The sequence below is a fragment of the Dama dama genome, chromosome 29, assembly GCF_033118175.1.
Source record: "Dama dama isolate Ldn47 chromosome 29, ASM3311817v1, whole genome shotgun sequence".
NCBI classification, from domain to species: domain Eukaryota; kingdom Metazoa; phylum Chordata; class Mammalia; order Artiodactyla; family Cervidae; genus Dama; species Dama dama.
In genome coordinates, this window is record NC_083709.1 from 36,612,944 (window position 1) to 36,635,195 (window position 22,252).

Below are 22,252 nucleotides of genomic sequence, written 5' to 3' on the forward strand. Positions count from 1 at the left end.
AATGAAGGGAAAAGCGATCGGATTTTGTAGGAAGGCAGGTGTTGGTGACCTTTGAAATGCTTGCTTCAGCAGAGTGATGGGCAGGAAGCCCAGACTGCTGGCAGTTAGGGACTTCCAGCATGATGAAGACTTGCAGGTTACTAGAGTTGCTTATTGACTGTTTATCTGAACATGCAGTAGCAATAGAATTTCTGGGGAGAAATAACTAAGTGACCTTAGGCCAGTTACTGACCCTCAAGGAACTTGTAGGCAGTAATGTCTTGTGTTCTTAATCTTTTTAAAGGATTAAACAAGATCATTGTGACCTTAGAATGATGCCTGCCTGACATTTAGTTAGTACTTAAATGGTCATTTCCTTTACTCCTCCCACCATACAACAATTATTTTTATTTATTAATGTTGTTGATGGTGTCCGTCAGCCTTGGCAAATTTGTGTGAGATATAAAATTGTTAGGGATACCTTCATTCCAGTCACTGGAGATATTGTGAATTGCATTTGGCCTGGAACTAACATACCTTTAGTTGAACTGCTGACAGCTTATTTGAAATACATGTTATCTAGCTGAGAGAATACCCCCAAAAGGTAGTAGACTTAGTTAAGGCTCTTAGATACAAATGACAGAATCCTACTTCCAGCAGACATAGGAAGAGAGAAAGAGAGAGAGAGAGTTTGTTGGCTCCTGTAACTGAAACATAACTGTGTCTTCTGCAACTGTATCTTCTGGTTCAAACAGCGTTGTCAGTCTTTAGTCTTTCTCCAGCCATTCTGCAGCCCACCTGTCCTCCTCGTGACTCTCATTCCCAAGCATATTTGACAACTACCGATTTCAAGGAGGGAGAACTCCCCACAGTTCTAACTGAAACCCTGGATTCAATATCGCTCTTCAGACTTAGGTCACTTGCCCTTTCTTAAACTGGTTTTTGTGGCCAAGGAGCTGGGAGGTACTGGTTTTCCAGGCCTGGCTTCAGAAATATTCCATTCTATGAAATAAATGGTACTGAGTGTACAAGAAGAGGGGCTCCCTGAAGGGAAATGTGGTTTCCGTACCCAGAATGAAGGGGAAGCACAGCGGGAGGAACAGTTGATATTATCTCATTGTATAGAAAAGTTCTTTTCAAACTGTGCTTCTGAGAACTCTAGGGGTCCCACTGAGATGCTTAAACAGGAAGGGAAGAGATAGTAACTCATAGTGGGAAGTTGTCAAATTCATGTCCACTCAAGCTTTACCAAGAGTAGCTTCACTTTCATATATTTTTATGTCCAATTTCCGGTAAAGATTTCATTTGAAAATGGAATTTTGGCAAAACAGTTGGTATAGGACAGTCTTAACAGAGGGTTGGCCCATACCTCATAAAGGTAGGAGACCATCTTTTCCCACTCCATCCTGCTGAACAAGTTTTTGCCCTGCTTCTCCTTCATTCCTATTGGCTCAAATGTCTAACCTGCCTGAATTCCAGTCTTGAGTCCCCCACAATCAGACATAGGAAGAGCATAACCTTAGGCAGAGTCCAGTTCTCAGTTTACTGTTACTATGACAATTTTAAAAATCATTACTTAACCCTTTGCTGACCAAGGAGACATCCCCCTAAAGCTGTTGACAATTTGGTGACTCAATACCATCCACCAGTTATAAAGCAGAAAGTTTTGATTTCATTCAAGACATTTGAGCATAATCTTTGATGATGTGTTTATGCTGAAATTTGCACTTGACATCAGCAAGCTGGGCAGTTTAATTTTTCCAGCCTTCCTCTATGGCTCATCTCCTTGATAACTGCTGCTTAAATCACACACTAGGAGCTTTTTCCTTATCGAATATTGACTTTTTTAACTGTTTGGCCCACCCTTTTATTTTTCATATCAGAACTCAAAATGTAAGCCAGGCACTTATTTGTGTAAATAAAATTGTATTGGAACACAGACATGCCCATTAGTTTAAGTTTGCTTTTCTCTCTATAATAGCAGAGGTGAGTAGTTGTGAAACTGGAGGCAAGGCCCATAAACCTAAAATATTTACAGTCTAGCCCTTTACACAAAAACTTGTTGACTTCTACTGTCTAGTTATGTGGCTTACAACAGAATTCCTACTTCTGAACATGCTAAACAATCAGTAATGTCCTTTTATTTTCTTAAAAAATATTTGTCCAGTTATTTATGACTGCATGGTCTTAGTTGTAGCATACAGGCTCAGTAGTTGCAGCACATGCATCCCCACGACATGCGGGATCTTCGTTTCCTAAGACCACAGATGGAATCTACATCCCCTGTGTTGGAAGACAGATACTTAACCACTGAACCACCAGGGAAGTCCCCAGTAATGTCCTTTGAGTACTCTTGCTCTCTGATGGTCTCATAAGTGTATCTAGGGAAACACTTCTGCCTTATCTGTTCTACCTGTGCTTTTTTAATTCTTTGAACAACCTCTCTTTGTACCCTCAACAGTTTAGTCCTCTTCATCCTCTAAAACTGCCAGCCCTTTTTAAGGAGTGGGAAGAGAGAGGGGTGAAACTTTACACCTGGCCCTAGAACACATTGTACACACCCCTACATATATTCAATGTGTAGATAACAAGGCGCCAGTCACATGGACAGAAATCAGGTCTGGTTTCACTTTATGCCCCCTCTACCCAACCCTCCTGGATTTCATACTTGCTGTGGTCACAGCAGTGTATTTTGTGAAGGGTCTGATACGAGGAGTTTGATAAAGGGGAAGGGAGGAGGAGCAGAGTCCACTCAAGCTGGATGCTGGATTCTGTAAGCAGAGCAGCCACTGTTCAGAAGAGGAGTGGTTAAGCTGTACTTGAAGAAGAGCAGGGGTGATAATGCCTCTTTCCTGCCGTCTAAATGCCCTGTGGAGGGAGAGAAGACTTCAGTCCCTAGGCTTCTGAATCCCTTATCTTTCCCAAACGTTAAATTAATTTTTTAAAGCTATTTATTCAAAGTTGACTTAACCACTAGAATAGGAAAGATCAGACAAATCAGCTGCAAGAAATGAAGTATGAGGAAACCCGAACTCTTTGACAAAGTATTCCTGGGAGTAAATGTGTTGAATGAAGCCAGCGGGTAAATGATAAGGGCCTTTACACTGTGGATGTAAGAAGGCAATTTATCAAGAGTACATGAACTCTCCAGTGACCACAAGTCAGGAGGAAACGAGAGTGGAGGAGGAGCCCTGAAAAAATACACTTGAAACACAGAAAATTGTGTGTGTGTGCGTGTACTTTTAAATACTCATATTAATATGCAGAAATACCAGTGTATTAAAAGAGGAGCTGCTCAGCGTGTGCACCTATGGCAGCCTGCACTACTCAGGGAGAAGCTATTGGGAAGAGTGATTGAGGCATTCAACCAGACAGTGATTAGAACTTGCAGAAACCTTGGGTGCTTGCAGGTAGAACTAGGCAGATTTGAGCCCGGCAGTTGTTGTCTGATGCCCATTTAGGTGAGCGTCTCAGGCTCGCGTGTTTCTCTCTTGAAATCTCTAGAAGGTCATATCTGTATAATTCTGGCAGCTGACCCAGTGCTTTTGCCTTCTCTTCGGTTCAAAGGACCTCTCATTCATTATCGCAGTCATCTTTGCAGCATCTCTTTGAACCCTGTGGATGGGACAGTATCTTAATGGGTCACTCTAGAGAAACTGAGTTAAAATGTCATTTATCTGCAGTAGGATTCTCAGTAACTCAGATAAGGATGGGGATGAGAATGTACAGCCTTATCTGGCTTTCAGAGCTAGGGCAGAAATGTGGTTTCTCAAATTTGAGGCGAGGATGGCCTTATTATTGAAATATTAGTTCCATTGAACATATTTACTCTGAGAATGGTCATCCTCAGTTTTCTGTGCTGAGATGATGTAGCTGAAATACACAGAAATTCTCATACTTTGATTTTAGTCATTTTTTTTCTGTTTTCATCTCATACTAAACCCTTTATCACAGCTGTTAATAAAGTACCTATTTATGACTTGAATTTCTTATTTTGTTTGTTTGTTTCTTCTGAATAACTTAGAGAGCACTACACGAACGAGTAAACAGCAAGAGGGGAATTTTGGAGAACTGAGTCTTGGAATAATTCCTCTTAGCTAATTCAGCTTAAGGTACATGACCAGCCCCCATCTTCCCCCCAGAGGTCAGCTTTCCTTATTCCCTCTGGGTTAACCTCTTACCCCTAGAAGTCCAAAGAACACCCTCCTCTTCCTCTTCAAGCCATCCAGGTATCTGAAGGGGTGAATCTCTACTCAGAAAAGTGATGCTGGTTGAACGTGCAGTTGGGGCCTGAGTTGGCAGTTGTGAAAGTGTTCCTCCTTTTGCTGCAGGGACAGGGGACACCATGGTGACTTGGGTTGAGCCATAGTTCAATTAGCAAATTAATCGGGTTTTTAAGTGCCAGCCACAGTCATTTAGAAGCCTCCGCGGTGGCTCTTCCTGCAAACCAAGTGTCTTTTGTGTTTGTTGTTGTCTGCAATTTATAAACACATGGAATACAAAAACACAAACAAGTCAGGAGGAGGTGGGAAGAGCACTATGTACATTACACTGTCCTGTCTCGGTTATCATCCAGGTACAGAAATGGAGACCCAACCCCCCATAACTTCCAGTAACTGGCTTCTCCTTTCTTTTATCTCTGCCCTCTCCTTTTCCTCTCTGCCTTCCCGCTGCCCCTGGACCTCCGGCGGGACCACCACAGCCTTGGATAAGCTCAGCACGCAGCACCTGTACCACCCCACCCAGGTGGAGATCGTGCAGTCCAACGTGGTGTTCGACATCAGCAGTCTGATGCTCTACGGCACGCAGGCAGTGCCCGTGCGGCTCAAGATCCTACTGGACCGTCTGTTCAGCGTCCTGAAGCAAGAGGAGGTGCTCCACATCCTGCATGGCCTGGGCTGGACGCTGCGCGACTACGTCCGGGGGTACATCCTTCAGGTAGGGGGAGGCGCCAGGGCGGTGTCTGGGGCCAGGTGGAGGAGGGCTGGGGTAGGAGCCCTGGGCCAATCCTGCCCTCCCTCCCAGCCCCTGCAGGCCCAGGCATGCATGCCCCATTCTGGTTAACGGGGTCCTTCTTGCGGGCTGGGCAGGGGATTGGAAAGCAGGGACTGTGTGCCAGCCAGCCGGCTGGCACCCAGGCTCCGTGGTGAACGTCAGAAGGGAGATGGTGGTCTGTTGCTTAGGGTTGCTCTGTTTGCATTCTTCTGAATTCAGTTCCCTCTCCCTACAACATGGGCCTCCCAGCTTCCCTGAGTCTTCTGGAAGCCTCCTCTGAAAGGGAGGGCTCAGAGGTGGGTGATGGGTGTGCAGCAGTCTGAGACTGCTCTTCATCTGGGTTTAGCAGAGTTCGTTCTCACACTTAACCTGGTAGGTTTGGTACTTCTTTGGTGGTCTCTGCACCCTAACCATTTATTGCTTCTTCATCCAAATCAGAGGAAAAATTGTGTAACCTCTGTAATAAACTCCCTGCTTTTGTAACCAGTAAACCCTTGCATTCCGAAACCTGCAGACCTGGTTATAGACTTGGCCTTCACAGCAGCTGTTCCTCCAGCTCAAGCCCCTTCTTTGTGTCAAGGGCATCTCGGGTCTGGTAAGGGACTTTTCTGAAGGCCGGCAGCCTCCACTCCCCTTAACCCTAGGCTCCTCGCCTTTTCTGTCTTTTTTATTTTTATTCTTTTTGCCGTATCTCCTAAGTCGTTATGCATTGTGTACTTTGCCTCTGAAATGTTTTTATGGCCATCTGTCTTCCTACAACCCTTGAAGGGTAAATGTTGAAAGCGGCATGTTGGGAGACCCCAGGATCCAAAAAGACCACACTGGACGATGAAGAGATACTCCCTCTTGCCAAAGGAGATCGCAGTTGGAGAAGGTAGAATCTGAAGCAATGTTTTGAAATTTCTCATGGGGAATAATACCAGGAGAACTGACCCCTTCAAAAAAAAAAAGGTTTTGGCTCTGCCAGCCTTGTTGATTCCCCAAACCAGCCTGTGATGTGTGTAAGGCTGCCAGCTTGGTGTGTAATAAGTGAGGGTTGAGGGGGATCGAATTTCGCCCTTGCTTTAACCTGGCATGAACACACACACATTCCTATCGTTCTCCCGTGTGGTACCACCAGGTCTTAGCCAGGGCAATTGAGCAGACCAGGGGCCTGCGTGGAAGTAAAGAAAGAGGGAAGGTAGGAGAAGGTAGTATCACCTGTCTGTTCCAATGACTGCTTAGTTAGCGTCAAATCATTTTGTAGTGAGATGTCAACTTGGAAGGCATGGGGAATTTGGCCCTCATAAGATGAGATGATGCTGATAATAGGAATAATTATATATTACGTTTTCAGTTTATAGAAGACTTTCACAAGCATTATCTCATATGCCTCGGGAGGGGGACATTTCACTGGGGTGAGTGGAGAGTTAAGTCTTGGGTGGTCGGGGGGCCAGAGGGGGCCCAGGGTCCAGGAGGAAGAGGCCAGAAAGAACAAGTGTGGAAGCAGTTTCACAGTCCCTGCTCCTGCCAGCCTAGAGATGCACATGGTGCCTTGTCTTTCTCTAGTGGTTTCCACATAGGATTGTTAATGTCCATTTGGGATGGATTTTACCCTACAGGAAGGAACAAACCTCTTGCAGCATTTTGAATGGAACTGTCAGCGGCTAAGCACTCTCCTTTATTAAAAAATTGCAGTAATATTCCCCAACCTGGTCCCATTTTACTGCCTCCACTGTGATGCTTAGTTCTGTCACCAGTGCTTTACTTTTGTTCTCTGTGTCTGTTTTTGCCTAAGTTATCTGGACCATACGTATGGCCTCTTTATGGACGCACGTAGATACGTGCATGACTGTGATGATTTGCCATCATGACAACCCAGTGTACCGTGGCATTTTGATGGCAATGAATATAGAGTCTGCTAGTTGTTCTGGGTGTAATCCTATTGTTCTGCCTTGAACAGTGCCTGTTCTGTGTTTTATTTGAAATTACTACTTAGGTGTTCATTTTTTTTCAGTATTTCAACATAACTCTAGGGCAGGCATATAAAACATACTCCACATTTTGTTCTGTGTGAAGGCCTCAGATTTAAAAATACGAATTACAAGAGAAATAAAATTTCAGAGGAAAATTCAACAAAGCCATTAACTAATATTTATAGTCTCTAATTTGGGGGTGAAGTACTATGTAGAAGAAACACTTTCAATTATTGTGATTCTTAAATTATAGGTAATTTTCATTAATTTCATGGCAATTTTGACAAAGTCTCAAATTTAATATAATCTTTTTTCTCAGAGTTTAAAATTGACATTTTGAGAAAATTGCAGATGATTTTTACATTAGAGGAACACTATGTTTAGTTTCTGTCTTGTTTTATTGGTAGGGTTGATGTAATATGAATTTTATTTAAATGATGCTTTTTGTTATTCAGCATTTTTCATCTACTTGTTTCTTGTGAAAACAATTCTCAGTTTAAGCAAAAAGCAAGAAGTTGAAGCACATAGCGCTGTTACTTATGTAGTGAGACAATGATCATTTCATTTTTAAAAAAAATAGGCTTTTATTTAGAAATACACCATTTTTTCTCTCAAGCCATGTTGTTTGATTATTGGCCAGTATTTTTAAAATTATATATAGTAATGATAAGGTATGTTCAGAAGACTTTGAATATAATTACATGTAACATATTTGAGCAGGTAGACTATAAAATGTTCATCCAAAGGTTGTGGAAACCTATAATGCACTATTAGTGTACAAGTCATTTTATCTGGCTAAAACTCAATTGTCTTGTAGCCCTCAAGGCATCAATTTTAGCATTATTGCTCTCAACAACAGTATATTGAATATTATGTCAGTTAAAGGAGAATAATTATCAAGGCAAGTTAGGGTGGCTGTTAGTCTTACCACATATTGACTTGGTTAGCAGTTGGCTATAGATTGTGTTACCGGGCAAATGAAGATGTACTGTAAGTTGAACTGGTAAAGCCAGGATATTAATTTAACTCTCTCTGGGTCCAAACCTACATCCCTCATGTATAAACACAGCCACTTCTGGTTTCAGAAATACTTTTGAATGGGGAAAAAGTATCTACAGCAGTATCTGATCTGATTTTGAATTTTTGGATGTGAGGGAAAGAGGGGCTGGCTGTTCGAAACTGTCCTTTGCAAGCATGTTTGAAGAGGTTATTAAAAGAGAAAGGGAGATGATAGTAGTGCCACAGATTTATTTAAAAGACTGGCAACTTTTTTAAGAATCCTGTACTGTTTCTGTAAAATTGCTTTTCACTTATACGATTATCTGTGTGATTCATAAGCTAACCAGCAGGCTGTAAACTACAGAGCATGATGTGGATTTCAGTGAGTTAAGAATCCAGATGGTATCTTAAAGGTGAAGAACCCAGTATTCTCCAGTATACCAATTAAAGTGTTCATTCAGAAAGTGCCAGAAAAGTGAAGCGAATTTTAGGCATTTTCCCACACAACAGAAAAAGGAAGAAATAGGCAATCTGATCCTAAAAAAGCAACATGAGATATTTTTTTTTTCTGCTGCTGAAGAGTCATTCTTATTTCAAGTCTATGTCTCATGGTAGATCTGTTGACAAGGGCTAAAAGCAGTATCCTGTTCTTTTCCCATTTTCCCTGACTATGACCCAGGAAGTGAGAATATGGGTGTTTATCACTGTTGAATTTAATCATTTAAAAAATCAAGTGTTCACACAGTCTCTTTGGCAGTTTGAACGTGTAACTGACTTGCCTGGGCTCATACGCCAGCCCATGTGTGGAAATCTCCTCCTTTGTTAAATGAGTCCTGCCAGGATTCAGGGAGCCATATCAGACACTCCAAGTAATTAGCTGAGGTGTCAGCAGCCTGGTGAGAGAACGAACAGTGATGCTCATTTCAAATCAGCTGTGTCTTGAAACAATCAGAACTAATAGAACAATCAACCCTCTAGGAGAACATTTCCTCGAATATCTGGGCCCAATGATCTTGGAGGTCCAACTTAAGCATTGGGAGGAACTCCACTCTGGAACCTTTCCTTAGAGTCTTGTGATAGTTCAGTTCAGTTCAGTCACTCAGTCGTGTCTGACTCTTTGTGACCCCATGGACTGAAGCATGCCAGACCTCCCTTTCCATCACCAATTCCCGGAGTTTATTCAAATTCATGTCCATTGAGTCGGTGATGCCATCCAACCATCTCATCCTGTGTCGTCTCCTTCTCCTCCCACCTTCAATCTTTTCCAACATCAGGGTTTTTTCAAATGAGTCAGTTCTTGGTATCAGGTGGCCAAAGTATTGGAGTTTCAGCTTCAACTCAGTTTTTCACAATGAATATTCAGGACTGATTTCCTTTAGGATGAACTGGCTAGATCTCCTTGAAGTCCAAGGGACTCTCAAGAGTATTCTCCAACACCATGGTTCAAACGCATCAATACTTCAGTGCTCAGCTTTCTTTATAGTCCAACTCTCACATCCATACATGACTACAGGAGAAAACTGTAGCTTTGACTACACAGACCTTTGTTGGCAAAATAATGTCTCTGCTTTTTAGTATGATGTCTAGGTTGGTCATAACTTTTCTTCCAAGGAGCAAGTGTCTTTTAATTTCATGGCTGCAGTCACCATCTGCAGTGATTTTGGAGCCCAAAAAAGTAAAGTCTGTCACTCTTTCCACTGTTTCCCCATCTCTTTGCCATGAAGTGATGGGATCGGATGCCATGATCTTAGTTTTCTGAATGTTGAATTTTAAGCCAACTTTTTCACTTTCCTCTTTCACTTTCATCAAGAGACTCTTTAGTTCTTCTTTGCTTTCTACCGTAAGAGTGGTGTCATCTTCATATCTGAGGTTATTGATATTTCTCCCAGCAACCTTGATTCCAGGCCTTGTGATAATATTAGCATAATAAAGGCTCTGAGAAGTTCTGAAGCAAGTGATTTGCGAGGTTAGATAAGTAACTTCTACTAACTTTGTTCACTTCATAGCCTCTTTCTGTGTAACTCATCAGAAATCTTCCATTCCTGAACACACTCAATTCTTCTTCATCTTGGGGCACCTGCACGTGTGGGTTCTTCTGCCGGGACTCTCTTACTCGTTAGTTGCCCACCAGAGTCCCACTTTTTCACAGAGACCATATTCAGTCCCGCTTAACCCATGTAGGTCTTTTTTCACATGGTTGTCTCTCAGAATTCTGTATCCCTCAAGCTCCAGTGCAATTTAAAATAAGTCAATGGTTAAAATGTTTTTTCCTGGCTTCCTCTCTCAGAAATGCCATGAAGCCAGGGTACTCAATACATACTTGTTAAATGAATGGGTAAAAAATTCTGCTTCGCTTGACGTAACTTGATGTTTCACTGGAACCCATGGCATATCCAGTGACTTCACTTGATACAATGGCCTTTCATCTTTCTTTAGGTGTCCTGGGGACCAAAGGCTGTAACAGCAGCTGGGCCACTGAGGGCGGGAAAAAGAGAAACAGAAGCTCCACCCCCCAACACTCCCTAGCTAGTGGTCTGTGTCGACTATATCATGTGCCAAGAGTGTTTTGTGGTATCCATGTAGTAGGCAGCATCAATATTAAGCAAACGCTTGGATTTAAACAGCCCTTTGTGGAGCAAGTTCACATACATTTGCTCTTTGAATCCTCTCTGTCATGCCACCCTCTTGCAGGAATTGCCAGTGAATTAACTTTTGTAGTTGTTGAAGCTCAAAGAGGTCAAGTGACTTTTCCTTGATCACAGAAGCTGTTAATTAGCAAAACTTCCAGAGAATTAAGAACCATTTACCTCTTGTTCATCACTGTAACCTGCCTCCCAGCCTGGCACGTAATGCTGCTGCTGCTGCTAAGTCACTTCAGTCGTGTCCAACTCTGTGCGACCCCACAGATGGCAACCCACCAGGCTCCCCCACCCCTGGGATTCTCCAGGCAAGAACACTGGAGTGGGTTGCCATCTCCTTTTCCAATGTGTGAAAGTGAAAAGTGAAAGTGAAGTCGCTCAGTCATGTCTGACTCTTAGTGACCCCATGGACCGCAGCCTACCAGGCTCCTCCATCTGTGGGATTTTCCAGGCAAGAGTACTGGAGTGGGGTGCCATTGCCTTCTCTGCTAGCATGTAATAGTGCTTGCTAAGTACTGGATGGAGGAAATTTTGAAATCTGATTCCAATGTGGGTCTCTGACTCTGTGAGCAGTAAGACTATCAAGCTGTAATATGTGACTGTCTTGTAGCTCAAAGTGGTGTGGTGTGGGGAGCATAGAAGGCTGGAGAAATATTCAGTAGTGAAATTAGGTGAAATTGGTTCCGTTTTGGGTTCCTTTTCTTGCCTATTTCCTGATGTTTCACCTGTATCAGCTTCCCTTTGTTTTCTGATTTCCATGACCCAAACTTTTCCTCTAGATCTAATGCTTAATAATGCTTCATTGTCAATGCTCATCTTTGACTAACCTTTCCAGGGATACATGCCTTTTGTAGTTGAGTGTAAAAAACCAAAGGTTTTATACCTAATTAGTAAGATTTCAACTATATCATGTGCCAAGAGTGGAGCAGAGACAAAGTAGCTCTTTCCTGGTTCATAGAAGGATATCAGGTTGGATGGTAAAGGAGGAACTGGGTGCTGGGTAAGAAAATTGGGCCAAAGTCTCGGTCCTGCCACCGATTATTTATGTGAACATGGAAAATGTGCCATTCTTAGCCACGGTTTCTTCATCTCTTAAGTATAACCCTCCATCTCTTAAGTAAAACCCTTTATACTTCTCTTGCTTTTTGGATGGTGAAACGATGAAATAATGTGGATGAAATCACGTTGTAAACCCTAGTTCCAGTTGGTACTTTCATTTACATCTGTACGTAGAGTTGGGTCTCTCCAGTTATAGCTGGACAGTGTCCATTCCAGGCTCAACATGTTTCTCTGTAGATGTCAGATGCTTAGTAAAAGATAGGAAGTACGTTTTAGCCATTAGTTATTATCACTGGGATAAATGCTAGTTCTTATAGTAAATACACCGTAAAATCCTCGTGGGCTAACACAGTAGGAATTTCTTTCTCCTTCTCAGCCGATGTCCTGGGTGGTGAGTTCTTTCCTCCCTGGGGTGATTTGAGGGCTAACTTAGAGCCTTTCTGGTGGCTCAGATGATAAAGAATCCGCCTGCAGTGCAGGAGATGTGGGTTCGATCCCTGGGTCTGGAAGATCCCCTGGAGAAGGGAATGGCAACCCACTCCAGTATTCTTGCCTAGAGAATTTCATGGACAGAGGAGCCTGGTGGGCTCCATGGGAGTCCATGGGGTCACAGAGTTAGCGAAATGACTGACTGACTAACACTTCGCTTAAAAAAAATTTTTTTTTTTTTAAGGGCTTCTGCCATTTTATGGCTCTGCCTCTCTCTGGGAGTATAGCTTCCTCTTCCTGATGGCAGCCCCGAGAGAGTGTGGGTGGAGGGGCGGTGGGGAAGGTTTTCATGGACCAGGCCTGAAAGTGGGTCACTTCGCTCCACGTGTCGCTAATGAGAGCTTATGTCTGATTCGGGCCCTGTGACTGGGGGGAGCTGGGACCCCGGTCCCGCCAAGCAGTCGCTCCCGGTGGTGCCTCCGCCCCTGCAGAAGGCCCGCGGGTCAGTGCCCCTCTTGTGTGTGGTGCCCACATTCTGCCCACATTCTGCCTGCTTTGTAAACAGCTAAGCCAGGGAAACTTTGGGCAGAAGATGAGTGTAGTTAAGGCAAATGTGTGCGTTTGAATCCTGGATCCAGGTCTTACTAGACGTGTGAAAATAGAGCCTCAGACTGTGCTCCCTCACCTGTAAAGCAGGGATACTCACTACCTCATGGGTTTATTGTGAAGATAAAATAAGATGATGCACATGAAGCCTTTAGTCATGCTGCTTGCTCAATATCCAGTAACTGTTAACTGTTAACATGGTGATGAAGAAGACGGTGATATGGGCTGCTCTAGACTGTTGCCGGCCTGACCATCTTAGAGCTGTGTGTATAAAGCAGATTTAAATCCTGAATGTTTTGCATTCCACCATGACTCTTAGAACAGGGTGTCTTCCCAACCAGTCAGGTGAAAAGGTAGATAGTATTCAATTGTACATAAATAATACATACATACCTGTGCATGTACACACACACACACAGACTTGCATGTGTGTATGTACATGGTACATGTGTGATTACAAGTAAGAGACAGGAGAGGATCTTGACAAAGATTTTGGACTTTGGAGTGAAACAGACATGGGTATGAACCTTGGTTTACCTCCTGATAGCTCTATTACCTAAGATAGATTATTTAACATATTTGTACCTTAGTGTCTTCATCTGTAACGGTTGATGAAATGATATGTATAAAGTCCTTAGTGCAATAAGTAGACCACAGCACTCTTATTGATATTAACCATTACTACATTGTGTGTGAATATACATGTGAGCTTTTTTTGAGTGATGACTTATTCCATTTATGACTATTATTTTATTACCTTTGCATTTCTCGATTTCATCAACTCTTTCAATACCCTTCCAAGCACCTGGCACAGAATGAATGAATTCTTGGTGAATTTATTTAAATGGTTAGAGTCTCTGGGCTTTCACTCCATTGCATGAAGTAAAATTTACTTAAAATAGGCACCCTTTTTAATGGCTATTATCTGACCTGAGAGATTTCTGAGGAAATTTCTGAAACAGAAAGAAAATGGATCTAGGTATACATTCATTTAGGTAGTCCTTCAAATAGCCAGCTGTATTGATAAATTACTCTGTGCTGAGTACACAAGAAAAGATCTCTCAGGAAGCCTTCATTCACATGGAGAAACATCTATTAATAAATCATAGGCATTAAGCTCAAAGCTATAAGAAGGTACAGATAGGAGGAATTATTTGATTTCAACTAAAGATCAGATTATCGCCACCATCATGTAAGGGGTCTTTGCATCATTTCCACAATATGTGAATCTTTCAGGCAAGAAGGATTGCAGGTGTGAATGGTCAAGATCCCCCCGGTCTTTGGCAAGGATATACAAAAGTAGATGGTTCAGGACCATGTACTATATTTATGGTGTCTGATTTCCTGACTGCTTGGACTATTCTACAGACATTATCCCAGCGATCCTCCTTACCTCCCTATTAGAGAGAGAGTTTCAGAGACTATTATCCCTGGTTCTAAAGTTATCGTAGCTAAAGGCCTCTCAGGCAGGGTCAGAGCTGGAAAAGGAATACAGGGATTTTTGAAACCTTGGCCAAAGCTCTTAACTATTTGAACAGCAGTGAAAATAAACACCTTATATCCAAGGACGTAGCTTGATGTTTTGTACTCAGAGCTAAAATAAAAATACTCCTCCCTTTACCCTTGCAAAGCAGAAATAGCTCACCAAATTCTAAAGTGGAATGCAGCAACTACCAGAAGAGGATTTGTGCCCGTGGGAGGTGGAGGGAGGGTTTGTGTATTGCACAAAAGGAGCAGAAATGAGCCCAGGTCTCACTGGCTATTTGCTGTGGTAAGAACCAATTCAGATTTACTTGAAATTGATATTCTCTGTGATGACATCAGTTAAACCCTGTGATCTCCAGAACAACATTCTTACAATGCTCCTTGTTGAATCTAAAGTGGAAAGTTGTTGGGTTTTCTTAAAATAGAAAATGTAGTCTGAGCTTTGAGTCCAGACCTCAGTTCTACAACCAATTAGTTCTCTAGTCTTGCAGAAAGGAAATAGTTTCTGTAAGCCTCATTTTCCTGACGATACCTTCATGATGGAGTTTTGAGGATAAAAGGAAATAGTTTGTTAAATTCATCTCCTCCAGGGGATCTTCCTGACCCAGGGATCAAACCCGCGCTGTTATGTCTCCTACACTGGGGCAGGTTCTTTACCACGAACGCCCCCTGGGACACCCCAGTGCTCAGCATGCTGTGCTGGGCTTAGTTGCCCAGTTGTGTCTGACTTTTTGTGACCCCGTGGACTGTAGCCTGCCAGGCTCCTCTGTCCATGCGGATTCTCCAGGCAAGAATATTGGAGTGGGTTGCCTAGATCCTCCTCCAGCTTTCTTCCGAACCCAGGGATCGAGCCCAGGTCTCCCACATTGCAGGCGATTCTTTACCATCTGAGTCACCAAGGAAGCCCAAGAACACTGGAGTGGGCAGCCTATCCCGTCTCCAGGGGATCTTCCTGACCCAGGAATCGAACCGGAGTCTCGTGCATTGCAGGCGGGTTCTTAACCAGCTGAGCTACCAGGGAAGCTCCAGTGCTCAGTATGCTGCTGCTGCTGCTAAGTCACTCCGCCGTCCCTGGGATTCTCCAGGCAAGAACACTGGAGTGGGTTGCCATTTCCTTCTCCAATGCATGAAAGTGAAAAGTGAAAGTGAAGTCGCTCAGTCGTGTCCAACACTTAGCGACCCCATGGACTGCAGTCCATGGGAGCTTCCCGGCAAGAGTACTGGAGTGGGATGCCATTGCCTTCTCCATAGTGCTCAGTATAGTATGTGTTAATTCCTGAAGGCAAGCAGTTTTCCAATTCTGCACCCACCAAAACTTCTTAAGTTCCTAGAGCATCAGAGCTTTGTCATTCTTCTACATGTCCATGTATTTTCTTTGAGCTACAGTGTCCTCCAATGTTTTCGCTCAGTTTGACAGAAGGGGCCGGTGGAGAATGAGAGGGCCTTGCACAGGAACTGAGCTCTATCATGACTATAGCAGAAATCATGGGCAGGTTCTTAAGACCCGATGGTAGCCTTCCATCTGTTTCTTTGGAGTGACCTACATTTCAGATGCTCATACGTAAGATCACAAAGAGCTATGAAAAGTAGAAAGTAAGATGAGGATCTGTGCAGGTTTCTGGAAGCTTTTGTTATATCTGCGCAGATGGGACAAACATAAATAAAGATATACTTATTTGATTCATGTATGATAGCCGTGGAGGTATTGCCAGCAGCAGCTGGAAAGTAGAATGCAGGCCAATACATTTGCTAGCAGAATTAAAGTGACCGCTGCCAAATTGAATTACTCTAGGAAGACCTGTTGAAAGAGGAGATTCTTCAGAAAGAAGAGAGATATTGTTACCTAGTAGAAGGGATGGAACAAACTTTTTTCCATGCAGGAAAGTGCTGTGTTGTAGAGAACTGTGGGAGAGAGCTCCATTGAGCTGAGGTGTTGGTGAGTGTGGTTAGACCAAGCCCGGACCTGTTGATCGGAAGCTCTTTTTCATTCACCTGGTGTTTACATCCCCTTCCGTTTCTAAGGGGAGTGACTGGTGATTCTGTTGGTTCACAGACCTGACATTTGTTGCTAATAACCCTCCAATTTAAAAAGGTGGATCACTGACTAGCAGCTTCCAGAACAATTGTTTTAGAAACTGCCCACTGAGGTCCTGTTGCTACTGAAGAAGTATTTTCATTTGTTGGTGGCAACTCAGTGACCTCTTGTGCCCCCCTGCCCTGCCCCCTCTCTGTATTTCAGTCAGGGTGGACCTGAAACAAGGGACTTGCAGTGTATAGTTCTGTTTCAATAGCGCGATGCTTTGCATGGCCACAACAGACCATATTACATAAGACCCCAGATTAAGAAAAGGGGATATTGACTGGCATGCGTTTACTGTCCAAAGCTCGTCTGCAATTTACTGTGTATTTCTCACTTCTAGTCCCCAGAAAAGCATTTTTTTAGAGACTCTGAGAACTGAAGGTCCTGTCTGTAAGGAGAGGTTTCCTTGTTCTCGTATAATTTTCTCTCTTTAACAAAGCCATAATAATAGTGTCAGAGGCAGCTTTCTAGTTAGTATGAGTAATGTGGTTACTGTATTTTCTATTTTTATTTTAATATGTTTTTCCTGCTGTGGATTTTTTTTTTTCATTTTTGGTTTTAAAAATAGCAGTTGAGTAAATGCGGTATTTCGAGACTGGTGCTCAGTGCATGCTCTTTGGGAGGCAATTCTGAAGGAATACTGTCTACAACAGGCAGTTTTTCCCCCAGATCCTTAGTTGAATAAGTAGGAGAATGTTTGGAGTACAGACCACTGAAGATATTGGCTTATGGTCAGGTTAGGCCAGGCTTCAGAGACATTGACATTTAAACCATAGAGTATCTATCCCAGAGGTTCTTGCCTCTAGAGTATCCGTCAATATTAAGCCTGTTTATTTTATGGTGTGTTGATAAGACACAGAATTAGGTAGCTGGGGATGCTCCTTAAATTGGTTCATTCATTTGCTTCTTTTTAAAGTATGCACGCAGGTTTAGAATTTTAAATTAACAACAAAGCACTCTGAAATTCCCCTTGAAAGTAGTTAAGAGCTCCTTGTCTCTGTGTCCTGTCGTCTCTGCCAGAATAAGAGTTCACGCTGAGTATATTCCATTGAGTCAGCCATCATTCCATCACCGGCAGGAATCGCTTTTCCACGTATTGACATGTGAGGGAATGTCTGCTTGCAGTAGCCATGGGCTTGTGCCAGATTTCGAGATCCATAGGGGCAGAGCTGGGAGCTTTTCAATTCTGAATCAGAGATCCAATTCATAATAGCTGAGCCAGGGAAACCGGGTTGAATCTGTGGCCAAAACCACGGCAAAAAAAAAAAAAAAACTCCTTTTTTTCTCCTTTCCCTTTTTGCAGTGCTTTATTGCTTTAAAATATGAGTGCCTCTGTCCATTGATTCTCCGGTGACTTTACATTGGATTCAAATTGTGGTCTCTTAGGTGAAAAGGTCAGTGTTTTATTCATGTAGCCCCACATCGATGGAGATTAACTGAGAAGCAGTACAAGACATTTGGATCCTGCCAGACCTAGGGCACCTGAAAGAAGTTTCTTTCTTTTCTCCCTAGCTTTCATTCTGCCTGCTACAGAAGAGGATGGCCCTGTCTTCTGGGAGTGGGGGAGGGTTTTGATTGGCTGTGTGTTAACTGCCTCAAATCCATGGCCATAGGGTGAGTGAGAACCTCTGAGAATCAAACATGTCATCTATGTAGCATCACCTGATTTAGTGCTTTTCCTCAAGTCTGAGGTGTCTCCAGGGGCCTTTTTTCCCCTTGCAGCACTGATCTTTCAATGAGGTGCTAGTGTCTGTCCTGAGCAATAACAAGGAAAAACCATGAAGTGTGAACAGCTCTTATTAGAGGGGTAAATGTCATTAACGCCTTTGTAGCCTTCTCTGCAATCTGAATGCTCTTGTCAAGAGAGTGACTTACTGAAGCCTCCTGTAAAATCGTATACATGGAATTTAAGAGGCTTAAGTTTCACATTTTAATTAAGCAAGGTCATTAGCTTCCTTTGCTTATGCATTTTTGTAGTCGATTAAGCTTGTGTCTGGACAACCTTCTCCAATAAGGCTTTCAAAAATGCACCTACAAAAATTATTTTAAAAATTTGAGAAAAACTCAATTTACTTTAAATCAAAGTTTTAGGTAATTCTTGGTGTTTGTCGGGAGTAGATGCTTCTGTTTTAATTTTATGGAGACTCATGCATTCATGTACCTGATCATAATATGCATGTTTTCATATGTGGTGTGAGAAATATTAGCATTTTAATTTGATGAGTAGGTCTGCTGGATTAATAAAAAAATCTTCAAGCATATAGTGTTTAAACAATGATTTTATTATTTTCAATACTTAAACAGGAATCTTTCTCCAACCATGAAGTCCCTTATGTAAAAGTCCAGTATTTTCCTGAAACTGAAATTTTTATAAGCAAAGTTTGCTTCTGTAAACCACTTCTGCAAGTTTGAGAACTTCAGATTAATTTTTTGTTACTTTGAATTGTGTCTTTGAGTTATAAGAGAAAAACATGTTGAATAGTTGCATGGTAGGAGGGTCAGATACAGAAGGAAAATTATCTCTTTTACTATGGCTACTAATTTTTAATACAGAAAAATTAATGGATACATCTGGCTAAAACTGTGGGTAAGTAAATCCAGAAAATTTATAGGCAAGTTAGAGGTGGAGAATGGAAATTAATTAAACAGTTGTTGTTTAGCCACTAAGTCGTGTCTGACTCTTCTGTGACTCCATGGGCTGTAGCCCACCAGGCTCCTCTGTCCATGGGATTTCCCAGGCAAGAGTATTGGAGTGGGTTGCCATTTTCTTCTCCAGGGGCTCTTCCCAACCTAGGGATTGAATTTGCATCTCCTACATTGGCAGGCGGATTGTTTACCAGTGAGCCACCACTAATTTAAGGCATATAGTATGATGTGTTCTCTTTACTTGGTATGTACTTTGTTTCAAATTTGATCCCCCATCCCTATGTAAACATTTCACTAGGTGACAATTTTCCTTTATGTTGGGTGTGTTTCCTTTTGTTTTTCTATTTTGAGGGTTCAGGAAAATATATTCATTGGACAAATATTTACTTGAGTGGTGGCTAGTTTCAAGTGAAGAGAAAGGCACCATGACCCTCTGTTAAAGCTCTCAGTTTAGTGAAGATTGGGGCTCTGATTAAACTAAAGGAAAGCAGATGCCATTAATGTACCTTTTCTGAAGTATATATACACATGATCTGCCATCAGTGCAATAATGAGTTTTATGACTCTTTGGACATATTTCTGACTTAACCTGAAAAGTTAATGCTTTAAAGGATTTTAAACATTTCCTAACTATCTTGCTTGTACTGTTAAACTCTGCAATTAATAACTGACTAAACCAAATTAATTAACAATCCAGCCCCTACTTTCTGAATTAAAAACATTTAGTTTGAATGAATGAAGTTATGCTCTCGGAAAACTCACCTGTTTATTAGATCACAGAAGTTAAGTAACAAAGATGCATTTCCTTCCAATTCCTTAACTCAAAAGTGTTTGGACAAGTTAATAAAAGCTTATTTTTAGAATTCCCCTTTCCTGAGAATCCAACGATGGTCATTTAAAGCCCTATTAGGATCATTTTGCAAAAGCTACCCAGAAATTCACTCAGTTAGAACCAGAAAATCTGCATGGAATTACTTTTGCCAACACCACTTGGGGAGTAAGTGGGCCAGTTAAAATGTAGATGCTTTATATTAAAGTATGTTGTCTATTAAAATAAGGAACATCAAATTTGCAATTAGTCTGTATTCCTTTTGTTAGTTTCCTTCATAGAATTTTAGTTCATCTGATTGCTTACTTGTTAAATTTTATATATATATATATAAAATTAAGATGATTATAGTCTGATACAAATAATTCCTTCTTGTGGAAAGTAGTCTCATGTTTAGTTGCACAATAACGAGGATCCATCTGACCATACCATCTGCTTTGTCCTCTCTTTTCTCTCTTTTGCACCTTACACCTGGATCCAGGCTATTAGTATAAATTATGATTTCCATGGTTCACATTTTAGGCTGACTCTGACAAAGAGATGTCTGGAGTATCAAGATTATCAAAAGATGTTCAGTAAAATCTCTTCATAAATGTTTTTCAAGGCACCAGATGGAAGGAAGCTTTCCTGCATTATATTTCCCATATGGAAAAGTGTCTGGGACCTGAAAGGGGAACACCCTTGGAAGGGGAATACTCCTTACAAAGGAACTTTATAAAGAGTGCTCTAGTATAGGGTTTTCATGTGTGATTTATTCACTTGAGCAGATTGCTTTGAAGGCCCAAACAGCATCTTGGATATAAGTTCCCAGACCTGAAAAGTGTCTGATAGGTTAAATTTCACAAACTTTTTAGATTTGCTTATGCCACAGGTCAAGTATGTCTTGCTTATGAGTCTGGTTGCCATTTATTTTAGTCAAGGTTTGACTTTTGCTAAAAACGTTAGATTGGGTTTCTTCATGAAAGATAAGTATACCATCTCTTTCACATGTTATTTTATATTAACAGAAAGTCAAGATGGTAGAATTTAAATGCCAGCATTATATGTTGACAAAAGGAAAGTGTTATTTGTCTATGGTATTCTGTTTCATTTTTTGACACACAGATCCTGTAATCAGTTTCACTTAGTAAATATTATCTGAATGTTGAGGAGGGCTTTGAAGATTAGGGTTCTTTTGTTGTTACTCACTTATTTACAGCAATATTTGTGAAAGAAAACTGTGCAGATATTAAATATAAGAACACTTTATGAAGTTTTGCAAATAATACTTCTGCAGTGTTTTGAGTGGGATGGAAGGAGACTGAATGTACTTATGCATTGAATAACATCAGACTTTCATAGAAAATATCAAGAAGGTAGTCCTTTTAGTCATTGCATATGTATTCTTTTGGAAATGACATTCACAGAATTAAAGCAAATTTTCCTCCAGGGCAAACATATGAGTGGGGTATCCATCTTCCCTTATCTGGAGTAGGTAGTTGAAAAACCTAAGTAATTATGTGACGTCTAGAACCTCTAAACATGTTTCAGGAGTATTTTTCTGCTTAGGATGAACTCTGCAAGATGCCATGTAATTTTCACTTTGTAGTTCATGTTTGTGTGCAGCATAGTTTGTGAGATTGGGAGATGCTAATAGGTTAAGTGTCATATTTGAAATATTTAGTTTCAATAAAAATAATATATCAAATAGAGGAAGTTCCCTCTATAAAGCTGAACTAACTTTGAGGGACATGAAGACCAGTGTGTAAAACAGACAGGCAATATAAGCAGATTAAAAACTGCTTTTGTTAATAAAAATTTAGTTGAAAACAGAACCCAAACTTTGGCTTCAAAAATGTTTCCAAATTTTTCTCTTATTTCATTCCCAAATAAATATTTGGGGGAAAGAATGAAAATGTGAAGATTCATCTCTTCATTTGAACTAGAATATTAGCTTGAGTTAGAATTCTATGAAGTCTTCATGGAATAAAAATAGAGAGCTTTATTAATGTTACTGTTTCTGTGGACAGAACTTAAAAACAGGACTCTGAGAGAAAGAGAAGAATATTTTTTTTCTCCATGTCAAATAGGCTATGCAATTCATGATTATGAAAAGAAAGGAACACAAAGACAAAAGTTTATTTGCATGCATTTTAAATTATGAGGCCCAAAACACTGATTGAAATATAATAAAAATTCACATACTTATTAATGTTTTGAGACTTTCTGCAGAAAAGAAATTGCCAGACTTCACAATGGGAAAGTTTACCTTGGGTATTTTAGATGGCCTTTACAAACATCCACATTTTGTACTTTCACACAATGTTACATGCCTTTAATGAAGTCAGTAAGAATGAAATAATGGAATTGTGGAGAGGAACATTGGGAGAGTTTTGAAAAAGTAGACTGGAACCAGAGTACCAAGGGTATTGATCAGTAAGTTACAGTGTTTCATTTCATTGGAAGTTGATTCTTGTTAAGTAAGTTATGAGTTATATTAGTTAGCCACTGCCGGCTTACACACCACCCCAAACTTGGTGGCTTAAAACAACCTCTGTGTTATTGGTGTTCA

General features: G+C 41.3%; 1 protein-coding gene across 14 annotated transcripts in view; it reads left to right on the forward strand.

Moving 5' to 3' along the window:
• Positions 1-22,252, forward strand: part of BNC2 (basonuclin zinc finger protein 2) — a 463,421-nt gene that overhangs the window by 322,415 nt on the left and 118,754 nt on the right. For 13 of the 14 annotated variants that reach the window (XM_061132570.1, XM_061132571.1, XM_061132572.1 and 10 more), the window contains one exon: positions 4,682-4,917. In XM_061132570.1, coding sequence (XP_060988553.1) covers positions 4,682-4,917 — 236 coding nt within the window. Of the gene's footprint in view, positions 1-4,681; positions 4,918-5,761; positions 5,849-22,252 lie in introns of those variants that run through there. The other variant, XM_061132583.1, reaches the window with a different exon arrangement.